Source organism: Podarcis melisellensis (assembly GCF_964234715.1).
Source record: "Podarcis melisellensis genome assembly, chromosome: 4".
Taxonomy (NCBI): Eukaryota; Metazoa; Chordata; class Lepidosauria; order Squamata; family Lacertidae; genus Podarcis; species Podarcis melisellensis.
In genome coordinates this window covers 76,769,323-76,782,910 of record NC_138531.1, presented here as the reverse complement: position 1 = coordinate 76,782,910, position 13,588 = coordinate 76,769,323, and the positions used below count along the sequence as shown (strand labels likewise).

Genomic DNA, 13,588 nt, shown 5'->3' with positions numbered 1-13,588 from the left:
CCCCGCCCCGTGACGTCAGCGCGCAGCGTCACGCCGGGAGGGACGCACAAAAGTGAAAGTTTTTTCCCTCCCCCTTGCTGGGGAACCTCCAAGCTTTGGGGGTGGGAGGAGGCAGCAGAGCGAGGGACTGAGGGACGGCGGCAACTGAGGCGGCGGCGGCTGAGGCAGAGCTGGGAAGGGGGTTTCCAGGGGACACGGCAGCTCCTCGAAAGGCTTCTCTCAGCTGCGCTCAATCCGCCTCGGAGAGGATTTCCCCTCCGGTCCCATGCGTTCGTTTGGGGCATCGCTCCGGCTGCTCCCTCTCCCGCCGCGCAGGAGCGATGCCTCTCTCTGGCTCTCCCTCCGCGCAGGCTGAGGGAGGGAGGGAGGGGCGCGTGTGACCCGTCTCTGCTGGGAGACCAAACCCAGCGAGGCAGAGTCACGCGGAGGCGCCCAGGCAGCGCTGCCGGCTGCGAGGAGGAGCGCCAGGCAGCAGCAGGAGGCGCGGCCTCTCCTCGCCGCCGCCGCCCCGCCTCTCGCCGCCCGACTCGCCCGCCTCCCTCCAGGCATCTCGCGGCACACGAGGCAACGTCTCACGGCACACTCGTGTGCCGCGGAACACCGGTTGGGAAACACTGATATAGCAGCTCTACGAGTCCTCCTTGTCCTGTGCTTCTGTTTCTTAATATGGACAATTTACAGATAGACAAGATTGAGAACTCTTTCTGCATTGTCTCACACACTCATAGTGCTTTGGCTCATATGAGTAGCATTAGTTTACTTACCAGTATAGGAACTTTGTATTACCTAATATGGCATGCAAATGTGAATCCATCTCTTCTCATGCCCATTTCTATACTGTTTGTGTTCAGTTTAATCGGAGATTGTTTTGGTATATTTCATGCGTTCAAATGTGTGATAGATTTAGGAGTCTAATGTAATGATTTTCTTTTAAAGACTGAATTGGAGAACATTGAAGTAACTCAGGGTATGTCAGCAGAGACAGCAGTGACTTTCCTCAGCCGCCTGATGGCTATGGTTGATGTACTAGTATTTGCCAGCTCGCTAAATTTTAGTGAAATTGAAGCTGAAAAAAACATGTCTTCTGGAGGCTTAATGCGACAGTGCCTAAGGCTTGGTAAGTTTGCATGGAACAGCTCAGTGCATTAAATAATTACTTACAGATCAACGAAATGAGGCTGCAGTAAAAAAGAAAAAAAGAAAAAGAAAAAAGCCAAAGCTGACCTGCTTTTGATACTTTGGGTTCCAAAGATCTAGAAGTCTGTGCAGTTGAGAATATCTGCTTATTCTCTTCAACACCACCATTAGTTTTTATTATGCCAATTAGCAAAATTTTTGAACATATGTTCATTTGCTCTGTAGAACTGTTCGTAGCTTCTGCCTTTAAAAAATTTCTGTATTTTGTTGTGTTTGAAGAAAATTTCATCCAGCCCAGGTTAAGATAACAAGTATTTCTCTACGTAGCAGAACTGTTCAAACTATAGCAAGAGCGCTTTATGTTATTATACATAGTATTCTTAAAAGTTGTACATTTTCCACATATACTAAAAAAGCCAACATGATTGCTGCAAAAGGAAGATAATGTGCTACATGCTGTGAGACATAAAAAGCGGAACTTGTTAGTTTGAAGGAGCCTTGGTTATGGTGCATGACAAGCATACTGGCATGCTAATGGATTCCTCATTCTATTCCTCTGTTGATGACTATATTTAGCTCACCATTCTCCTTAAAATGTTTTATTTGGACTCCTTCCCATATACACAATCAAGATTAAAATTACAATCCTCTTCTGACTATCTCTTCTGTCAGTTTCATGCATGCTTATATGAAACTGCCTAATATTGTTAGGTCATCAGTAACCCTAGGCAACGTTGTGTACTCTAGCTGTGGGCCTCTCCAAATCAGAGATGATTTCAAGCCCTGTAACTTCTCTCATTTTCACTAATAATTGCGGCAACTTCAGACCTTCTGCATGCATTGTATATGCTTCAGCACTAAACCGTGTCCTCTCATCTATAGCCAATCACTTGATGGTCTTCTATCATTTTACCTCTGTGCTTTCTGTCATCCATTCCTTATGCCTCAAATGGCATAGTTCTCTATTTGCCGGGCATCCTCCTTCTTCAGAATCGCCTTATCAGGACTACTCTAGCTTCACTTTGTATGCTGCTCCTCTTTCATCTGACCCTCCTCAATCAATTCAGATACTAGTCCTCAACCACTTTCCCATCTCCATCAATTACAAATTGCAAAAGCATAAGGAGGGTTCATTTAAATGTGTTCCCTACTATGCTGTGTATATTGTTGCTGCTCGTTTAGTGTTCAACAGTCGTATCTTATCTGAATAATATTAAATACACATGATTAAGAGATTAGTATATTTAACTCTGCCTCAGTTTTAGCATTAGTGCATAGAGATGCTGTTGTAAAATCCAGCGTTTATGTCATGAAAGGGTAACATATTATGGCAGATCTCAGGCACTAGGATACAATATTTTTTTCATTGTTGCTTTAAGAATTTCATTAAGATTGGTATTCCAATGCTATTTCTTAAACCTTTTTAGTTTGCTGTGTTGCTGTGCGAAACTGTTTGGAATGTCGACAGAGACAGAGAGAAAGGGTAAATAAATCTTCACTAATCAGCAGTAAAACTCAGGAGACTCTTCAGGGTATAAGTGCAACTACTACCGCTAAGGTAAACTATTAAAATAATATATACCATTGCATAAAATGAATGAATTGGAAATAATTACAATGTGTCATATAATATTTTAAATTGGTTATGATGATTTGTCACTTTGGTAAAACAGAAGTTACTCCCTTCTATAAATCCAGAGGGGGCAGTCTTTACAACAGAAAAGCACTTCTTCCTGGTCAGGAGACAAGAACAGTCTTCTGATTTTCCCAGGGGAAAGTTCTGCTTAGCCTTATTACCATGGCTGTTCTGAACTATTATATGGGCCTAGTTTTTTCTCCCTTGGAGTCTGTAAGCAGGGTATTAGTGGAGATGATAAAGTGGTAGAGAAAGTTAAAGATCTTATATGAAGTTTTCTTTTTAAGTTAAAATCTTCACTGTTCTTTGTAGTCTCTACTTGTATTGGTGTGTTTGTTTAAGCAGATTTCATTTGAGTAACCTTATACAAAGCAGGTGAATCACTTATACAGTGGAGCTTTGAGAAGTGTACCTGGAATGTGAGAAACTTTAAAGGTTTTTTGACATTAAAGGTCCCTTTCTGTGTTTTAGAGAACTTCATAAAGCTTACAATACCATATTTTATCTATGAAACAAGATGATACATACAAAGACATACACACATGTAGGAACAGCTGAGTATTTTGAGCTTGAACCTTTCTGAAACTATATAACTATTGTGTGTTTAGACTCCCCTGGAAAATGTTCCTGGTAACCTATCACCTATTAAAGATCCTGATAGACTTCTTCAGGATGTAGATATTAATCGTCTGCGAGCAGTTGTATTTCGTGATGTGGTGAGTACTATCATTGGCAGCTTTTCTTAAAGGATTTCTTGCCTCTGTAATGTCCATGGGAGAGAAAGAAGGGTATTTGTAAATCTACGCTATACATCCTTTTTTCTTAAAATAGTAATTATGCATGTATATGTGGAACATCTTTCTTTAATAAATTATTTTTATACTGGGAGCTCTTATCTAATCCCCTAAGTAAAGATGACTTCATCCTCTTTTTGAAATTTAACATCCTTGGTGACTTGATCAGATTTAGCAAGATCAAGAACCTTGCATGGACAGGTTATTTTTGGAATTGTAAGAGACTCTTTTATCTTAAAAAAGTACTTTATTCAGTAAAAGGTATTCCCTTGAATTGTTAAACTATACCATGGAGCTGATTTAAAGTTTAAAACTTAAGCTGAGCTAAAAGTTGTACCTTGAAAATTTTGGGCTTAAAATTACGTATTGAGGATGAGGAAAGGTTCAGGGGAAAATAGTTGGGAAAGGGTTTTTTTGCAGGCAGGGGCTCACTGCTTTGAAGCAGTTCCACTCTCTCTTTAATTTGCTGCTCCAAGCACTGGCGGAGCTCCTCTTGGTGGCCACCATGATGTAGTGTTGTTCTGAGGGAATATTGTTGAAGGGAAAAAAATGGTGGCAAGCAGCTTCCAAGATGGGCTCAGCTTCCAAGATGCCTAAACCTTCACTGGTAACGTGATAAGCCAGTGAATTGCCCGCTCCCGGTTTCCAAAACAGCTCTTCCAAATTCGCAGCTTGTGAATTGGGGTCATTTTTAATCAGGCCTAAAACAAAACCTCCATTAGAAACTACTGTAGAAACCACATTTATGTATACACGCTTCCTGCTGAGATGTGTATGTCTCTTTATTTCTTTATTATGAATGCCTGTTGGTATATATCTTTATATCTCTGTATATCTAGTCACAAATTCCCAGTGAGATGAAAATGTGAAATCGTCCTTAGGCAATTATAGTTCTTTGTGGGGGCAACAGCTCACGGGGGCTGAGCACTTTTGTCCCCCCCTATTTTTTTGAGAGAGGGTCACCCCCCACATGTCCTCCAAAATAGGGTGGAGTAGAGCAAGTGTGGAACCAAGCGCGGTGCTGCTTCAATGGACTCCTCCTCCTCCTCCTGCCACGGAGGGGAAGGAGATTCGAAGCAGCCTCATGGCAGTGGCAGGAGAAGTAAGAGCCGCCGACCACTGAAGCCACATTGCCACTGAATTCGGTTCTGCCCCTGGCACCTCCCAACTTCCTGACATCGCGTCAGACCCCCAATTTCCCTTGCAAGCTAGTGCCTCTGGTTCTTTGGCAATACAGTTTTCAGTCTAGAAACATTGGTTAAGTGTGACAGGACATGTTGAGTATTTTTATCATGTATTTTAATTGTATTTTTCTACAGGATGATAGCAAGCAGGCTCAGTTTTTAGCTTTGGCTGTTGTTTACTTCATTTCTGTGTTGATGGTCTCCAAGTATCGGGACATACTCGAACCTCAACGAGAAACTGCAAGGTCTGGAATCCAGGCAGGTAGAAATATCAGGCAGGAAATAAATTCACCAACAAGTACAGGTACCACTGTTTTTCTGTTTATGCTGCATAATTTTTTAGACAATGGATACTTGACAATAGAAAAAAAAGTTCAAATGATATCTATTAACCTTATTCAGTTTCTGACTGTTCTTGTTTTCTTAACTTAAAGAATATTTTGGGAATATTTTTGCTTTCTCGGTCTGGTTTGTCATTCCTAGCATTGGTTGGCCATTGTCTTAGACTATAGGAGACAGGCTGTCAAAAGTTCTGTTATCTTCCGATATGGTACCTCTCTGTAGTATACATTTCATCAATTGCTCCTTTGCAATGGAGCTAGAGACAAATATTTTTTTAAAATGTTAATTTAATTTATATTTAACTTGTCATGTGGTTTTAATTAAGCTCACGAGTGATGTGATTTTTCTCAGTTCCCTCCTCACTTTGTGCCACATTAGTGGCTGGGTATTTTTGTATGAAAGGCACCATAGCTAAGCAGTGCAGAAGATCAATTCCCGGCTCACCACTTAAAAAAAGGAAAAAAAAGGATAGTGTAGCAGGCTATGGGAAGTACCCCTGCCTAAAACCAGGAGAGTTTCTGCCTGTTCGGCTAGACAATACTGGACTGGGTGGACAGATAATCCCACCTGATTTAAGGCATTTTATGTGCACTGATGATTAATGTGAGACTTACCCATCCCTTTTTACCAGTGATGGAAAATTGGAGTGCATCAGTGCATTTATGTTGAATGGATTTTGAAAGGAAGACCAACATTTGATGGCAGCGGTGTCCAACTTTGTGTAGCAAAGTCCTTAGTTTTAATTCAGTACTAGCTCAAAAAAGCTTTTAAAGAAGTGAAGTATCTTCATGGTCCTCTGTCTTTCTTTGGTAGTCTGTGCCCTATAAGATGAGATTGGGTCAAACTATCCTAGGAGTGACTTTCAGTTTTTTGGAGGAGAAACAGTGTCTATGTATCTATATCTACATAGCTATCTACAGTTTCTACCATCTATCTATCTCTATCTATCTATCTATCTATCTATCTATCTATCTATCTATCATCTATTAACTACATATAAGGTTTACTTTAACTTTGTTTACTTTTGTGCATTCATTTTTTCAGTTTTGCATTACTTCCAAAGAGAATCCTCTTCAGAGTGCATGTCTTGTAAAATATTCAATATACCGAAAACAGCTTCTATATGTCATAAAATGGTTTTTTTTTTAATTAATCTTTTTAAAGTAAGGCCAATACAGGTGCATACTTAGTTTCTCTATGGTCTAAAATGCTTCTTAAAAGTTATTTATTGCTTTGGCCAATCTGGGGAATCCTGCTTTTTATGATTGAGTAGACAAGCCTATGAAATCTCATGTCTAATAATTAGCTTTTATTCCTGTTTAGCTCCTTAGGTATTTGCAGTTCCTCATTTTAACACATTTATTTTGCACAGACAAAATTAGTAGTTAACATGGTTATCATTTTGCCAAGTTAAACTAATACTTCGGCTGGATTTTTATCAGTTGAAGAAGCTGTCAGGAGTTTTCATTTATCAGTTGAAGAAGCTGTCATTGAGATTGCTTCTGCATCGCATACCATATTAATCTGAGAATCATGAGCCATATTCAGTTACTCAGTTCCATAAGCAGAATCCAGAGCCTCCACTAGTTCAGCAGAGCCTTCTTTCCTTTACTACTCCCCGCATGCCCTCTGTGCCTCCCCCAAATTTGCTTTGCGGTGTTGGGAGAACCCCCAGCAGAACACACAGTGAAATTGTTCCATAGGGCAAGCAGAAATGCTTGTGCTGATGGAGTGATCTCCTTAACACTACATTGAATCCCACTCCATGTTTTTTAAGTTCCACTGCATTGGTTCATGGTTGTGCCATATGTATCCATATGCTTTCTTCTTCCAAATGAAAGTTGTTTAGAACTCAGTATTACACACATGCACACACGCACGCACACCCACCCATCCACCCACACAAACCTGTTCCTATATATTTATTTTCAGGTGTATTTTTTGGCTTACTAATCTTTGATACTGTTTACATCATGAAGACCTTGTATCTTAAAGTAAAATTAGTAAAATATTCATATAAAACCAAATTTGATGCTGTTATCTTTATTCAAAGCAAACCCATGTTATTAACTGTTATAGGTTAGTTTACTGGGTACTCTAAAATATTCCTGCATTATAGCATTTTGCTATAAACATGTTCTTAAGTGTACACCCTAATTTTTAGGGTTCTTCCCTGTTTCTAGAAGTATTCTGATAGTTCGAGTAAATTTCTTTGATTAAATCTGCACAAATTTATTTCTTAATAAAAGATTATTGGGGAGGGGCATGGTTCACTTGTGTTAGATGACACACATATGTTGTAGGAGACACCATTCTAGAAAGTACATTCCCTCATGTGTGAGGAAGAAGAAAGAATGCCTAAAATGGTGCCATGCCATCTGCAGTATTTGTATTTGAAACTTGTATTTTGAAAAATCCAAACACTTTAATTTATTATGATATTTTAATTGATAGATCTGACCAATTAATCAACTAAATAATGTAGCCATGCTGATTTTGTGTTTATATTTTGTATGTTTCCCCATTTGTGTATTATGCCGTGATGCTGGAGTAGGAAACTGCTGGTTTCACTATTCTGGCCATGCCTGTCTTGTCTATGTATACCTGTCTTTTCTATAAATGTTGTTTTTATGATGCGTTATTTAAAGGTATGTTCTTTTCCTATCTCTTGATTTCTCTCTGAGAAACACGTCGTTAGTGCCATGTTTGCATGTTTCAGTGAGATAGGACTTGTGTCATGGATCCACAGTGGACCAAGCCACAGGCGATAAGCAGCTGGCTCACAATTGACTCCATGATTTTCTCCACAGTTGTGGTCATACCATCTATCCCACACCCAAGTTTGAACCATGGATTCCTTGCCAAGTTAATTCCTGAGCAGAGCTTTACCCACTCATTTTACAAAGGTAATATTAACACAACCTCCTAACTTGTTTGGGTGTACTTGTTTCATTTCATGTAATTCAAAATCTAACTATAACATAGCTGTTTGGTAAATAAGAATACGCTTTGGGTTACACACAGATAAAATTTCCTGCAAGGATACAATGAAAATCCTCTGCCCAGCTATGTCTAGATTTTGAGGTACCTTGTTAATGGAGGGAGTTGCTGTAGATTATAAAAGTATAATTCTGCACAATGATATATACAAGGCACAAGGTATTTTCATTAAATTCCTTTTCTTCTTATTTAGCAATATGTTTTAAACCTTTGAAAAATAATACTAAAAAAGATAATGAAGATATCTAACACCATATTCTTGAAGTACTATGTTTTAATATTGTTTAGCTGTGCATTTATTTCAGTCTTTAATATAGACATTTTTATTTTGGATTATAGCATCTAGTTGTTTTAATCCCAATGAGGAGGACTATGCGACCGGAGATAGCAGTAAGAGCTAAACTTCTGATATCACCAGGGGGAGCAGTCACACACTAACTAACTAACTAACTAACTAACTAACTGCACACACAACCATCTTGCTCTCTTACAGCAGGAAATGACATTACTCACAACTTGTTTCTTCTGTATATCACACTATATTTAGCTTCCACCACCTGATTAGGCAGCATGGTGCACCTATGTAACAGCACAGTTCTCCCCTTTGAACATGTACAATACTTAGTGCATTTTAGTTGTTGTTGATGATGATGATGATTATTATTAAATGTGTATATCACTCTTCATCCAAAGATCACGGGGCGGTTCACAACAAAAAATGAGAACACAAAATAATGCTAAAACAAAAACAAACCTTAAGCTCTGCAATATACCAGGGAGCCAAACGGACTCCAGGAAGTGGGAGAGGGCACTCAGGGGCAATTGTTTCAACAGCCTTAGCCATTCTGATATTCCAGAGTTTGGCTAGGGCTTTGACAAGAGAACCAGTTCTGTCAGCCGGAAAGTCCCCCAGAGCTGTCTGGAAACTCACTGGATCCATTAGCCTCTGAGGGTGGAGCATTTTAATAGGTTCCCTGCCGCTGCAGAGGGGGGAAAGGTGCTGAAAGCCTAAATCTCAACAGGAAGTGATCTGACCATGACAAGAGAAAAGGCCTGCAAGACAGAGAGCAGGTACTCCAAGACTCACAGCAAAGATGGTTTACTTTTTTAATTTAAGAGACTCTCTGCTGTCAACTGAAAAGCCCCAGTTTAAACCTTTCTAGAAGCTAAACTCAAAAAATAAACAGTGAGAAAGAGATGACAAATTAATACAAGAAATTATTACTCCTGCAAAGGCTTATATTGACTCTGTATCTGACATCATAACAGAAAAGGTCAAAGACTAAGATGAGATGAAGTTGACCCACAAGCTAGGAAGCAGCAGCAGCTCTCTGCACCTATGCAAGAGATAGAAATACTCATTTATAGAGGGAAATCAGGCTGCAATACATATCTAGTAGCAAGGGGCAAAGGAAAGGGAGAGGTGTTTGGGTAAGAACTTTTGTGTGATAGAGTCTTCTAGACATGAGCTTTACTGACAAAGGTGTTTAGCATGGGAATGCTTTAACACAGTTGTTGCAGACCATCTAGACTGCCAGTAGCTCTGATCAGTCTGTTTAAGAGATCCTTCAACCAACTAAAGACCCAGTCTCACTTAAAATCAGAGAGGATATTGTTCAAGGGAAAGTGTTCCTGTCTTCAAGGTTCAGCATTCTATCTAGAAAGTTCTGGAGGTCCTGCAAGTAGACCAAGTCCAGTCACAGGAAGTACTGTGCACTTTTTAAAAATTGGATACCATTTCAGGAACTTCCAGAACCTTGTGTTTTTATTTTAAAAAAATTGGCCAGTAGGTTACATTTCAGGTCATTAATTCATTTCGGTAGACAAGCTTATGGATAGTCTACAATTATTAAGATGATAGTGTTTCAATTAGATCCCAACAGGCAAATATTGCCATAGATATGTGAGGCACTCTAGATTGCGAGCATGCTACCCTGAGAACTATGTCAAATTGCAGTGCCTGAGAAATGGTGTAGTTCGGTGCTGAATCAAATATTTTACATGCAGAAGGACATAGCTTCAATCCCTTAATCCCTTTATCCTTTCAGATAAAAGGAGCTCAGGTAGCTGGGAAAGACATAAGTCAGAGACATTAGAGAGTGGTTGATGGACAGAATACGAAGATGTTGGCAGACCAGTATGATCTGCTGTAAAGCAGGTCCTTATTTTAATAAATTTGTTTCCCTTCCCTATAATCACTTTTGGATATTGACAAATAAGGTTTTCCAGCAAAAAGTCTACAAGTGGGGTATGTGAAGTACCCTAATCTGGTGGGATCACAATTAAAACATTTGCAAATCACCATTTTGTATATGATTTAGAGATCTAGATAGAAAGTATTTTCCTTTTTCCATAGCAGTGTGTGCAGAAAATTTCGTGTGTGTGGTTCGGAAAAAAAGATAGTGAAAAATAACTGTTCCAAGAGGCCATTCAATAGAATGTCTGCTGGTCTTTCAAATATTTGGGGCTGTAAGCACTGAAGTGAGCACCTTGAATTGGGTTCAGAAACATGCAAGCAACTGTTTTAGAACAAGAGTTATATATATATGAGTTCTAAAGGCAACTCCAGCCAGTTGCCTTTGAACCAGTTCTGAGTCATTTTCAAGAATAGCCCCACATAGAGCACATTGCAATAATCCAATCTGGAAGTTACCAGAGCATGGAGTACTGTGGCCAAATCATCTCTGCCCAAAGGGTGGCGTACCTGACAATAGTCTGAAGTGCCTCTGTAATGCTTTCCTCCTACCTCTGCAGGTAAGAATGATCCCACTAAATGAAAACTTCAGAAGTGAAGGTATGATCATTCTGACCAAGAAGACCATAGCAGTTGTTGGAAATGAACTATATTTAGTTAAACAGCCACGGCACTGGAGATTATTTCTCTGTTCCTGAATACGCTTCAATAATTATTGAAGAAATAAAAAAAATAGGACTTGCAAAAAGCTCTGTACAGCGCTTCCCAAGCTTATCACAATCGCCTGGTTGTTGAGTGTTTCAGAAACACTGCACAAAGGACTTTGCAATCACTATTAGTCAGCAAAGCACTGCCCCATATGTAATGTGAAATGTAGGCCAAGTGAGTGTGACTTGCCTGAAACAGGTCTATGGGCGAAATGGAGGTCCAGATTTGCCCTGGGACCAGAGGTCAAATAACAATCTGATGGATTTACCTACCTTTCTAGGATACAAAAACAAGAACATTAACAGAAGGAATGTTTCCAAATTGATACCATCTATTTACAATATTCCAAGTTTAGTAAGAGATTATTTGGAGACCAGCATTGCAGTACTTCATCCGTATGAAACAATAAAGTTTTGGATCTAAATTAGCTAATGCAGTGTTTCACAAAGTTGGGTGCCTGCATTATTAAAAATGGTGGGACTTGGTAGACCACTTAAGTTTTTGCTTTGCTTTGCTCTCTGTTGTAGAACAAATACTTGGTTCACTTTTGGATTAGATATGAAGAAAAATACAATAACATGTGCCTGCATCCTCATCAAAACCAGTGCCATATTATCAAAATCACAGGCCCTAGACTGAGGGCTGAGTTGAGATAATCTTGACAGTTCCACATTCTATCCATGTACTTATGAATAGAGCATACAGACAGCTAGCGGCCCATGTAGAACAGTTTGAGGACATCTGACCTAATGGATTACTACTAAGTGTAAGCAGCTACATTAGATAATGAATTAAGTAGTGTGTAGAATCTTAGATTAGATGGCTGATCATGGATAATCAAAGTCAGTAAAGGCTGGTCTTGCTGCTTTTGGGAATTGTTCGTTCTTAAATGAGGGCAGCTTTCCATTACCCTTAATGGAGACAGCAGTTAGATCCCTTTTAGAAGCATTTGTATCAATAAATATCCCAGGTAGTGAACAAAAACCCAAGAGTAAAACATGTCAAACCACCAAATATATTCCAAAATTAAGGATAAATCTCAGGCATTAAACAGCAGCAAAATCATTTATACCATTGATTTGCAGCAGATTTGCTACATATCCAGCTGCACATATTGGCATTATTTTATCTCCCATGCTGTGATTTTATGATGTGGTTACTGTATAAGTGCAGCTATTCTTGGATGACTCATCATTTTTCAGCAGTGCCAGTCTGACTTCTTTGCTACTTTGGGGACAGAAATTACTTTAGCAGCCTTGCTGGACATTGCATGCCTAGGAATTAATTTAGAAGATTTGACCCCATTGATCTTCATGGACTTCTTAGTGGCTTTCCACACGGTAGCCTGCCAACTTCTGCTACTTCTGCTGCAGTATTTGGTAGGAATATGAAGGACAGCACTTGTTAAAATCTTTTTTGATAGACCCTTACAAGAGTTGTTAGTTTCATTGGCAGAAAAATGCTTTGGGTCTGGATTTCCTAATTATCAGTCATTGGCTACCACTGGATTAACCATTATTCTTGCATGGGTAAAAGCTAAGCAAAGCTAAGTCAATAAGGTTTATTGTTGCTAAATTAGGAATTTGCACTGGTTCCAGAATGAGTTTCTGTGCTATTTAATTTCATTTTAACCTAGTTGACTGTAACTTTAATAATAGCCAATGCTGCACCTGCTGCTACAACTTTTTTGCTACTACTACTAATTTTATTTACCTGAAAGTTACTCCAATTGGACACACTGGAACTTTCTTCCAGAAAAAAATATGTTTAGGATTGGCCTGCCGGAGTGCCAACAGTGGTCCTTCTGTGATGGTATGACCTTAACAGCAGAAGTGTGAGTCAGGCTAATTCCCTGTTCTAGTTATAAGGCTAATAGTAATGTACTATCAAAACCCTCATTAAATGTTTGCCATTATCATTCTTCTATTGTTGTATTGTCATTGTGAATGTTCTGGTGAATTTGATGTTAATTTCACTTAGAATTTGTTTTTGTGTGTGATGATTGAAATAAACTCATCCTTGTAATCTTGCACTCCCATCCTTTGGTCAATGCTCATAACTCCTTAATAAGACGTATAAATTTTACAGAAGATTCTAAGGAAAGCTTTAATTGAAAATGTATTTTAAGTGACTAAACTATAAAAGTTTGCAATTGCTATTGCAACTTTACTATTTTTGCGTGGTAAGGAATAGGGATGCATATCTTACTACTCACCCCCAAAACAGTGATGCCTTGCATGCATTCCGGTTGAGGCTTGGAAAGCCTTAAACTTTATTTATTTGATTTGAGTTCTCAGAGCAATTTTGGAGTGAGCTCACAAAGGAACATTCACTGTTGCTTCTGCCTTTTCGTGCCCAAGGCCTAAATACTTGCTTTGGGGCAGAGGAAGGAGGAAGGCACTTTTGTGTCCTACAAGTGCATATTTTCCTACCAGACTGAACTACCTCTACTAGAAACATGCTACAAATATCATTTCCACCAGGGATAAAACTCTTGGATGGACTTTTTGTTCAGTAGGCTTGAGAAGAACCCTTCCAGGATTCTCTCCTTAACAGTAATTCCAGCAGGAAAAGACATTCTTGTTGGGACCTA

The 13,588-nt window shown here is 39.3% G+C and overlaps 1 protein-coding gene across 3 annotated transcripts in view; it reads left to right on the top strand.

Annotated features, from left to right (window-relative positions):
• The window catches only part of NBEA (neurobeachin), a 341,694-nt gene that overhangs the window by 84,315 nt on the left and 243,791 nt on the right, over positions 1–13,588 (top strand). For 2 of the 3 annotated variants that reach the window (XM_081909292.1, XM_081909293.1), the window contains exons 25-29: positions 937–1,117; positions 2,565–2,695; positions 3,382–3,489; positions 4,887–5,055; positions 7,904–7,999. In XM_081909292.1, the coding sequence (XP_081765418.1) occupies positions 937–1,117; positions 2,565–2,695; positions 3,382–3,489; positions 4,887–5,055; positions 7,904–7,999 (685 nt within the window). Of the gene's footprint in view, positions 1–916; positions 1,118–2,564; positions 2,696–3,381; positions 3,490–4,886; positions 5,056–7,903; positions 8,000–13,588 lie in introns of those variants that run through there. The other variant, XM_081909291.1, reaches the window with a different exon arrangement.